An 11,679-nucleotide genomic window follows, 5' to 3' on the forward strand; every position below is an offset into this window, starting at 1 on the left:
CTCTCTCTCTCTCTCTCTCTCTCTCTCTCTCTCTCTCTCTCTCTCTCTCTCTCTTCTTTCACACACACACACACACACACACACACACACACACACACACACACACACACACACACACACACACACACACAAAGGTGTTTTATCACTTTTTTTAATTCAGTTTTACCACAACAACTGTTTCTCGGTAAAAAAAAAATAAACAAGACCCGTCCATATACTTCAAACGAACGGAGATGGCAAATGACACCAAGTTTCACCCTGACCCGGCCAATACAGATAAAACTGCTCCAACGACTGCTGGGACATGCAAAGAAAATCCTAAATGATCTCTATGATCTCGATAGCAAATAACCTAAGCTGCAGTCCCTGATAAGGGTAACCGGGTAGCTCAGTTGTTAGAGCATTTGACTTGTGATCCTAAGGTCGCAGGTTCGAATCCTGGCAGGGACGGACACAAGTCAACTTCATGTGCAGAATTAGAGACGGTATCCATGTCCCACCCCCGTGTCACCACAGTGGCATGTAAAAGACCTCAGTCATTCTGCCATAAGTGCTGGTGGCTGATTACACCTTAACACGCAGACACCAGTGTAGCGCGACTCTTGTTGCTGCTAGCTTTCCAAAGGGAGGAAGCGACCCGAATTACCCAGCTTTCGAATAATAGAGTAAATAATAAAAACAATAGGGGTTACCCTGTGGGAGAGGTACCATCATCTCTGCATCTCAAAGGGGTGCACTGCTCACGAGATGGGTAGTTGTTGCATGTTGCAACATTATAAACCAATTTTGCATCGAAACAGCATCAAGTTATGAAGCATGAGTGGACATTTAGCTTGCTGACTTGATTCGTGCATCAATAACCTCGCACTTCGCTTTACAGCCATATTGTACGTCCATTTCTTTACATTTGCCATATTCAATTTAACGAGCTCAAAATGTACGTTCTCTCAAGCCTATGAGCAATATCAGCCTTACCCAGTCCACCCGGCCACACCTCTTGAATCAGACACTCTGTCTGCAGTTTAAGGACATCAAGCACACACCTCACCAATTACAAAGTCAACCAAACGAATAGCCTATGTTACAGACAGCTTTGTAAATATCACACGAATTTAACTTTTCGGGACAGTATTTCAGGGATAGAACCAACGTCTGCAAATGCGGACGTGAGGTCAGTTCGCTGCTCCAAAGTGAATTGTGGGTCTTGTGTCTGGATAACGTCTAGCAGATGCTCCACCAAGCGGGCCTCACGGAACAGTTGTAGTTCAAGGGAGAGAACCTGCACGAGGAAAAAACTACTAGTTTGAATCTCCCCTTTTAACTTGATTATAAAAAAAATAATAAAAAGTGTGTTTTGTTCACATGTTCACTGGGTGGTGGACACTCTGCAATGCAAAATATTCAAGATATATAACGCTGATATTCATTTCTTTTAGTTTGTAAGTAGGCTGATGCGTTGGTTAGTTGGTTGGTCGGTTCGTTGTGAAAATTCTGGACGGTTTCGAGGATGCTCAGCGATGACTTCTTTATTGAATTCCAATTAGAACTGCTAGTTACATGCCGTGTTCTTCAAAAGAGATATAAAATAAAATAAAAAGGAAACCGCTTTTCTCCATATACCCAACAACCATAGACCTATATTAGTCCCTGCAACAACTTACCATCAACAATAATGCACCACCCTATCGACTACCCATACTCAGAAACAACCCTGACGCCGGCTTTTGATACAGTACTTCCTCCAGGCAATCACAACATGGGCAGCCACTTAATCGGGGAAAATACTTTGTTATGTGGTTTTAAAGGCAGTCGTTACTCATTCTGATCAGTCATCGCTCAACGGCTATCGCCAGTTATCTCTCTGACCGGACGCTAAAGTCCTACGCGAATCTATCAAACCAAGAATACAGAGTTATCTCCCATATGTTGTTCTCGAGCAGTGTTTGCGAGACGAAAATGATTGCAGATTGGCCGACTTCGACAGTGATCTCCGTTCTGTTCTTCACAGTTATGATAAAGACATCGTTCTAAGGTCAAAACAAGTCGAACTTGTGGGACTGCTGCCGGAAGGAGACCGTAATATATGGTTGCATCACTGTCAAAAAATCGTCTGCTCCAGCGAGAGCTGAAACCAAACGGTTGATTATCACGTGACACTTTTGCCATATTTAGAGTTGTTTGCACAGTAAATACCGCTCGCTTGAAACTGTCTTACATATCAATTCCTTTGTAATTTAAAAATTACACAACACCATGAAAAATCATAAGCGAATCTGCTTATATCCATAACACATTACGAAAAGATCTAAATATGTAAAAAAAAAAAATTTAAAAAAAAAATCGATTTCCTCGCCAGACAAGGAAAACCAAGGCATCCTGTCAGGGAGAGAATGAGCCGAACTCATTTTGACCTGAGGTCAGGATGAGTCGTTACTGTGTTAAACGATTCGTCTGACCATTTCAGATCTGCCCAGGTTTTTACAAAGGATTTGTTTGTTTGTTTTTGTTTGTTTGTTTGCTTAACGCCCAGCCGACCACGAAGGGCCATATCAGGGCGGTGCTGCTTTGACATATATAACGTGCGCCACACACAAGACAGAAGTCGCAGCACAGGCTTCGTGTCTCACCCAGTCACATTATTCTGACACCGGACCAACCCGTCCTAGCACTAACCCCATAATGCCAGACGCCAGGCGGAGCAGCCACTAGATTGCCAATTTTAAAGTCTTAGGTATGACCCGCCGGCCGGGGTACGAACCCACGACCTCCCGATCACGGGGCGGACGCCTTACCACTAGGCCAACCGTGCCGGTTTTACATAGGATAAGAACATCCCTCCACTTGAACATCAACAAAAGCCCGGTTGCTTTCTGTGTACAGTGGGATTCTTTTATGCATGAATTTCCAAGCGTCCTTTTCTGGCAATCTTTTAAATCAATGCATTAAAACAAAACTCAATCTTCACAGTACCCAGGCTGCTAATTGTGAGTATATGGCAAAGGAAAGGGATGTTATTATCCTAGCTCTGAGATGGTAAGCCTGGGAAGGACTGTGTTTTTAGTGTGAAAACACTGACACGCCATGGAACTTTGATACACCGTACAGAGTGTACATACGTACCTTTGCCTGGAGGCTTTCGTCCTGATTCGGGAGGAACGTTGTCTCACGCACTCCTAGATCAAAGAAGAGGCAGTAAGTAACCAACGCCAAAAAAAAACATTCCCCACCAACATTACCCTCCACACACACACACACACACACACACACACACACACACACACACACACACACACACACACAAACACAAACACAAACACACATACACAGTAAACAAAATAGGGCAAAACAAAAGAAACCCAAATAGTTCAGAGTTGTTAACTACAGGCACTTGTTTTTTTTCTGTTATCCCTATCGTAGCCCGTCCCCTGTATTGTAAAGAAAGCACGTTCCTTCCTGTGTAAGCCATCTTATCAATCAACATAGATCCGCAGGAACATTCAATCAAGCTTTTTCCCACCTGGATGCTGCTAAAACTGAACAGCCTGCCTGCTTGCTATACAAATTGAGTATCTTTCGCTAACTTGAAGGCACAGTCCTTCCCGAGAAAAGAGCTGTGCTCACTTTCTCAGGTCTGGCCATGCTTTTACATGGGAAAAGCTAGACCATCCCTCCACTTGGTCACATACCAAAACAAGAAGAGCAAACGCTCGATCGAGTCACTTTCGCAGTTCTGAATATTATATGAGGCATCAGATGGACAGGAAGAAATTGCTATTCACAACACAATGCATACCTGAAGCATACCTGTGACCTTGAAAAAGGTCAAAGGTCACCAAAGCAGACGTCAAAGTGTAGAGGTCACTGGGAGTCACGTTCACATAAAATTTGAGCCCGGTCACTTTTATAGTTTCCGAGAAAAGCCCAACGTTAAGTTGTGTGTTGCCGAACAGAAAAGGCTAGTTATCTCCCTTGTTTTTCTGATAACGTTCGTAAAAGGCTACAGATGTAAATACTTTGATGTAAAGAATAATCCTACAAAGTTTCAATCACATCCGATGAACTTTGTCAAAGATATAAAATGTCTAATTTTTCCTTTGACGCTGACCTGTGACCTTGAAAAAGGTCAAAGGTCAACGAAACCATCGTTAAAGTGTAGAGGTCATTGGAGGTCACGACTAAACAAAATATGAGCCCGATCGCTTTGATAGTTTCCGAGAAAAGTCCAACGTTAAGGTGGTGTCTACGGACGGACGGCCGGCCGGCTGGCCGGCCGGCCGGCCAGCCGGACAGACTAACACTGACCGATTACATAGAGTCACTTTTTCTCAAGTGACTCAAAAACAAGGCACTTGTGCCCAGGTGGACCGATGGTCTCATCCCATGTAAGGCCAAAAAATAAAAAAATAGGTGTGGTTACGGTAACATAGCCCAAAAAAATAGGGTAGGAAGGTAGGCAATCACTTTTTTTTTTTTTTACTTTTTTTTCTAATGTGTACAAATTAAACCTACTTGACAGGAAAATAAGTGTGCGACTCGGGCGCTTTCGCTTTCATTGCGTTTTCTGCACTCGTTTTTTGTGTGTGTTTTTTGACAAATGTAATAAAAAGTTATAGGGTCGGCCCCTAAAAATAGGGTAGGTCGGGTTACCGTAACCACACCTATTTTTTTTTTTAGGCCTAAAAGCATGGCCAGATCTGTGATGGCGAATTGCTTAAACGGGAAGGACTTTGCCTTTAAAGTAAAACGGCGACGACGATGACGCGCAGGAAGAGGATGATGATGATGATGATGATGATGATGATGATGATGATGATGATGATGATGACTGCTGAGACTAATGAAAGAATGATCCAAACCAAAACAAACTGACGATCGAAAACACGAATACATGTAGAATTACTTTTTTTCGCAGACACTTCTGTCAAAAACACGAATAGCATTTTCTCTCAAAGAAACGAGTCATTAAAAACAAACAGAACATCCCTGTAGAGCCCACAAGCAAGCAACTTTTGAACCGCAACTTACAGAGGTCACATGAAATAGCATAGGACTTACTGGAGGCATACTGCGCCGAGACGGACGAGGTCTGAGCTTTTGGTTTTTCTGCCTGCTTCTTTTCCCACATACGAATCTTAGAAAAGAAAATGAAACAGATGTTTCTAGTTCACAGTGCAAATGGTTGTCAGGAAAGCGCAAAATGCTAAATTCAAAACGTGCGTCAATAGTTCGTTCACGCAGAAGACTTCCAGCACGTTTGATCTGCTTCGTTTCTCTCACACACACACACCAACTATAGCACATACGCTATTTAGTGGTATAATTAAGTAATAAAAAGAAACACACATTTACATACACACACACACACACACACACACACACACACACATGCACGCACGCTCGCACACACACACACACACACACACACACACACACACACACACACTTACACAAACACGAACACACACACACATCCAAGCCTTCTAGCCCTACATCTAAATAGTAATTAATAAGCAGCACTTACCAAAATGTTGGACTTTTCAGTCTTCAGTTTCTTGATTCGCACTTTCAGCTTTTCATTCTCGCCTTGCTCAGCAGCATGGGAAAAAGACAATATCAACATGCTGAGGAATATGGACAAGAGAAATATGGACAAGAGGAATATGGACAGGAGGAATATGGACAAGAGGAATATGGACAGGAGGGGAAATCATTATAGAATGAGGGAAGAGTATATGCTAATGGCGCAGTCCTTCGTATAAAAAAAAACCCATCTTGATCGGCTCACTATCGCAGATCAGGCCATACTTCTATATGCGATACAGTAGACTCCGCTTAATAAGGTCACCTTGGTGCAGAACAAACGTGGCTATATTAAGCTGGTGGATTTAATAAAAGGAACTCATGGTTTTCAGGCAAACCGAGCCTTAAAACAAAGGAGAGACATTCTGTGTGCATCTCTTTTATTAAACAGAAAAATAATAAAATAGCATTAGAGAGACGACTTAACGATTTTGATAAACAGCTTATTCATGAAGCAAATAAAGCAAAATGCGCTCAAATCCGTTCTCGAGAAAAGTTTATAGCGTTTGGTGGCCATGGTTGCTGGTGTCCAGACTCAGACCAAACACTTGTTGGCAGTGTATGTGACAGAAATGCGATCATGCACATGAACAAAAGCTCAGAAGTACGCTTCTGTTGGAAGTTGTTTATGACCACTGACTTGCACTTAACGTGATTTCAAACTCACAAGAGTCTGGCCAAAACGTCTCAGGTTGTTTGAAAACCAGTCATGAATGAGCTGTGAGTGATCAGACAGCGATTACAGACTCACTGTTACGGCTTTTCACACCTAATGCGAGCCAAAATATGGCTTTAATAAGCGGGATGGTGGCTTTATAAAGCGGGTGATTTTAAGCATAAAACATAAGGAAAAATCCGTGCAGTCAGAAATAGGCCTCAAAAAGCGGGTGGCTTTATTAAACATGGCCTTATCAAGCGGATTCTACTGTTTTGCCACCCGTCCACTGGGACACAGACCGAAATGTAAAGCACGAGCCTAACTGCTTTCTTTGTCGTAATTGGCTTATAAGAAATTAATTCATCACAAAATGTCCACTCTGCACAGTAAGCAGCCATGCAGAATGCTGATTGTCGGTAAAGGTCTAAGTGGTAGGATGATCTTTTTCCATGTAAAAAGCCTGGGCAAATATAATTCAGTGAGCAGAACTCTTCTCACGGGCAGGGCTGTTCCTTAACAACAAAAAAATGTATTAGTCCTCCATCGCAAACCTTCATCCCTCAATCTCAAACACAAAGCAAACTTGTAGGCTACAGTGACACGTGTGATAAGGCGCTGGGAGAAAGCAGCCCGATGTTTCCTGGCCTTGAATGAAGAAGTTACAGAAATGAAAAAAATGAAAACAAATATTACATGTAATAAAATAAATTACAAAACTATGTGTGAACAGAAAAACCTACGTCGAATTTTGCAGGCATCCCTGATGGCGTCATCTCGCTTAGAGCTGACGTCACGCCGGATAGTTTGCCACGTCAGCTCCCGTTCCTTTGCGCTTCTTTCCAGCTTCTCTCTCTCCTCCTCAGCATGCTTCAGCTCCGACTTCAACTCGGACACCGCTCCTACCATTATCAAGACGCACATCGGCTACTTAAAAATTATCAGGTATTACTTTTAAAAGAGTAAAGCATTTCTAGCGCAAAACAAAATTGTGTTATATAAACCATAAGTATATTCTGGTTCCTATCTGAGCAAGAATTGCTCATTAGAGAACAAATGGTGTCAATGTTCTTGCAATATAGGCTACATGGACTATCCTGAAGCTTGATTATTTGTGACAGACACACAGAAAAGACAGACACAGACAGACGGGCGGGAAAAGAGGGAGGAATATAGTGGCAGATGGACAAAAAACAAGAGACGAAGACGAAGAAACAGAAGAAAAAAACACAGACACACATGTCTTTATCCGAGCGAGAATGGCACATTCCAGAACACAGTGCAAATGACCTCAATTCTCTTACAGCATACACATGGATTGTACCGACGTTTGGTGATCTGCGACGGACACACATACTAAAACCACATACATACATAGAACTATGTTTCTCCTAACACAGACAGACAAGGGAGGAAGGGGAAAAATATGTCAGTCGAGGAAGAGAGAGGGATAGATAGCAACAGACAGACATGTCTGTAAACAGGCAGAGAGCAAAACGCAAAAAGAGACAAAGACACAGACAAAAAGACGAACAAGCTGAGTAGCTGAGCATGAGATACGAACTCTTCTTGTCGGCCAGTTTGGTCCTCGTCCTTTCCAGATCTTCTTTCAGACGCTCAGCTTCCGACTGAATCCTCGCCCTGTCGCGCTCCAGTGACGCCACTTCCGCCTGCAACTTCCGGTTCTCATTGTCCACCTCCATCTTTACAGCTGAAACGATTTTAATGATTAAACGATTACCCTTTGGACGCCGGCAAACCAAAAACAAGTCGCGTAAGGCGAAAATACAATATTTAGTCAAGTAGCTGTCGAACTCACAGAATGAAACTGAACGCAACGCAACGCAGCAAGACCGTATACTCGTAGCATCGTCACTCCACCGCCCGTGGCAAAGGCAGTGCCCGTGGAATTGACAAGAAGAGCGGGGTATTCGTTGCGCTGAGAAGGATAGCACGCTTTTCTGTACCTCTCTTCGTTTTAACTTTCTGAACGTGTTTTTAATCCAAACATATCATATCTATATATTTTTGGAATCAGGAACCGACAAGGAATAAGATGAAAGTGTTTTTAAATTGATTTCGAAAAAAAATGTTGATAATAATTTTTATATATTTAATTTTCAGAGCTTGTTTTTAATCCGAATATAACATATTTATATGTTTTTGGAATCAGCAAATGATGGAGAATAAGATAAACGTAAATTTGGATCGTTTTATAATTTTTTTTTTTTTTTTTACAATTTTCAGATTTTTAATGACCAAAGTCATTAATTAATTGTTAAGCCACCAAGCTGAAATGCAATACTGAAGTCCGGGCTTCGTCGAAGATTACTTGACCAAAATTTCAACCAATTTGGTTGAAAAATGAGGGCGTGACAGTGCCGCCTCAACTTTCACGAAAAGCCGGATATGACGTCATCAAAGACATTTATCAAAAAAATGAAAAAAACCTTCGGGGATTTCATACCCAGGAACTCTCATGTCAAATTTCATAAAGATCGGTCCAGTAGTTTAGTCTGAATCGCTCTACACACACGCACACACGCACGCACGCACGCACACACGCACGCACACACGCACATACACCACGACCCTCGTTTCGATTCCCCCTCGATGTTAAAATATTTAGTCAAAACTTGACTAAATATAACAAATGTTCATTCATATGATATTCCCCCTAATTTGTTTATTGAATTCAGCTTGAAATTAAAATTGCAAACACAAATTAAAAATTGCTTACAGTATTCTTTGTCATTTAATGGATCCAACAATATATACAAGAGTTCCGTTTCATTTAAAAATGTGCTTAAAACCATCAAAAAATCGTTCCAAGCCTGTAATTTCTCGATCGAAGGGTTTCGGCCAGCACAAACTAACCAGTATCGGTGAAAAATCAGTGTGTTCAGCTAGTTCCTTTTTGTTTTGCTAACAGATTGACTATGTTTGACGTCGCAACGATAAAACAAGTAACTTCTACGATACAAACTATGATGACAAGCACAATAAGTTTATGTTAAAGTTATAAGTAACGGAGTGCGGCTCACCTGAAACTCTAGCATAATCTTCTTTGCAGTGATGAAATTCCGCTTCTGCGCGCGCAGCCTCCATTTCGCGTCTCTCGCACGTGATCGTAGCACGTGATAATTCGTTGCGCATGCGTGAAAGTTCTTCCTCCATACTGTTTTGCACTTCTTTTGGTTCTTCTTCCACTGTTGCTGATGTTGTTGCTGTAACTACTGTTGCTGATGTTGTTGCTGTTACTGTTGCTGATGGCGATATGTGTTGCTGCGCCTCTTCTGAAATGTCGTGCATTAAGTTTTCATCATGGACTGATTAATAATGAATCGAGTATGTGTCAATGCGCAAGTTAGGAGAAAAAACAAGTCGCGTGAAGCGATATATAAACATTTAGTCAATCTGTAGGCATCAAACTAAAATATCAACACCAACAATTAACCAGTAATCCGTCGCCGAGACAACATTCAGATAGTCTCGGCTAAACTTCCCCGAAGAACGAGACGGCTCACGCTCGTCTCGCGAAGCATGCGAACATTATACTCGACCTAGTTTCTTTAATTCTGAGGGTGTTTTTCAAGTAAACATAACATATCGATATATTTTTGAATTCAGGAGAAAACGAGGAATACAATGCAATGATTCTGTAAGTGAAAAATCGTTTTTAATGACAACTTTAATGAGCAAACTAATTAAATCATGTTTAAGCTTCCGAGCTGAAATGCAATACCAAAGTCCGGACTGAGTCAAACAATGCTTGACCAAAATGTCAATCAATTTGGTTTTAAAATGAGGGCGTGACAGTGCCGCCTCAACAATCACAAAAAGCCGAATATGACGTCACCAAAATCATTTATCGAAAAAATGAGAAAAAAAATCTAAGGATATCATACCCAGGAACTCTTACGTCAAGTTTCATGAAGATCGGTCTAGTAGTTTTGTCTGAATTGCTCTACACACACACACACAACACACACACACACACACACACACACACACACACACACACACACACACACACACACACACACACACCACGACCCTCGTCTCAATACCCCGTCTATGTTAAAACATTTAGTCAAAACTTGACTAAATGTAAAAACAGGCTTTCACAAACACTGACTAACTCAACTACGTCAGATGGATGGATTGATGAATTGAAACTGCTGCATACCAAGATTGTGTTCCCTTTTGCTTTTTTGTGCTTATTTCTTTGTTCATATTCTTTGTTTGCTTGTTTCTTTATTTGCTTGTTTGTCAAACTACACGAATATGGTTTCCAGTCTTACCTGTAGTCGTATCCCCTTTTGGTTGACGACTCTTTTTGTTTCCGCTCATCTTCTTGAAGAAACGAAACGCGTCTGGAATGCAAAATAAATAAATCATATACCGTTCGACCAAACAATAACAACAAACACAATTGGGTGTGTGTGTGCGTATGTGCGATTGTGGGTGATTTTGTTCATGAGACATTCTATTTGACACTGAAATTGTGGCATTGGCGACGTGAATTACAGGCTAAATAATGAGGCAGAGTTGTCTTTTGTTTGTTTGTTTGTTTGCGTTGAAAAAGTAACACAAACAAAACACGTTGTATTTTAAAAAATTCCAATAACATTCATGTATCGATCCAATTTAGTCAGAATTATTTTGTTTTTTTAAGATTGAACGCACACAAACATGCAGTCTCGGCCAGCCGCCTAATTATGCGTTTTAGTCGGCCTCTGACCGTCTTCGCAAGGCTCAAAGAAGGAAAATCCAATGCCGTTCAATCGATACATTGTTCCTTATTATTCCTACCTGTCTAAAGCAAAACCAGTTCAGGTCAGCCATACCTGTTCAGTTTCGTAGGTCATGGCGAGTCTTCTCTTCAACATGGTCATCAGCCTTTCACAACACTGTTCACTCAGTCTCATCGAGTCCCAGCATCAAACTAAGTCTTCTATATCTGTACAAAGTAAAGCCCGCGGCTGACAAACATGTCTTAATCAATAATACACAAACTCTGGATTCTTACCTGCCATCTTCTGACCAAGCCACAAGCCGCAGGATGAGATAAGGACTCCAGGGTGCAAGAGAGATGTAGATATGCAAGACAAAGACAGATATGCATCGCAGCGTTATAGCAACACAGTCACTACAACTACGACAATACGTTGGAACCCCCCTTGTGAGACCCCTCCCCCTTTAAGCGGACCGGCACGGTTGGCCTAGTGGAAAGGCGTCCGCCCCGTGATCGGGAGGTCGTGGGTTCGAACCCCGGCCGGGTCATACCTAAGACTTTAAAATTGGCAATCTAGTGGCTGCTCCGCCTGGCGTCTGGCATTATGGGGTTAGTGCTAGGACTGGTTGGTCCGGTGTCAGAATAATGTGACTGGGCGAGACATGAAGCCTGTGCTGCGATTTCAGTCTTGTGTGTGGCGCAAGTT

General features: G+C 41.9%; 1 protein-coding gene across 1 annotated transcript; it reads right to left on the minus strand.

Annotated features, from left to right (window-relative positions):
• Window positions 1–192: 192 nt before the first annotated feature.
• On the minus strand, window positions 193–10,608 carry LOC138968157 (tropomyosin-like). The gene is made up of 8 exons (XM_070340719.1): window positions 10,540–10,608; window positions 9,280–9,531; window positions 7,800–7,946; window positions 6,979–7,137; window positions 5,522–5,583; window positions 5,056–5,131; window positions 3,121–3,173; window positions 193–1,279 (listed from the first exon to the last, which is right to left on the minus strand). The coding sequence occupies exons 1-8, from the start codon at window positions 10,586–10,588 to the stop codon at window positions 1,103–1,105; spliced, it is 975 nt and encodes a 324-aa protein (XP_070196820.1). The 5' UTR covers window positions 10,589–10,608; the 3' UTR covers window positions 193–1,102.
• Between the last annotated feature and the right edge of the window lie 1,071 nt (window positions 10,609–11,679).

The sequence above is a fragment of the Littorina saxatilis genome, linkage group LG6 (assembly GCF_037325665.1).
Source record: "Littorina saxatilis isolate snail1 linkage group LG6, US_GU_Lsax_2.0, whole genome shotgun sequence".
Taxonomy (NCBI): Eukaryota; Metazoa; Mollusca; class Gastropoda; order Littorinimorpha; family Littorinidae; genus Littorina; species Littorina saxatilis.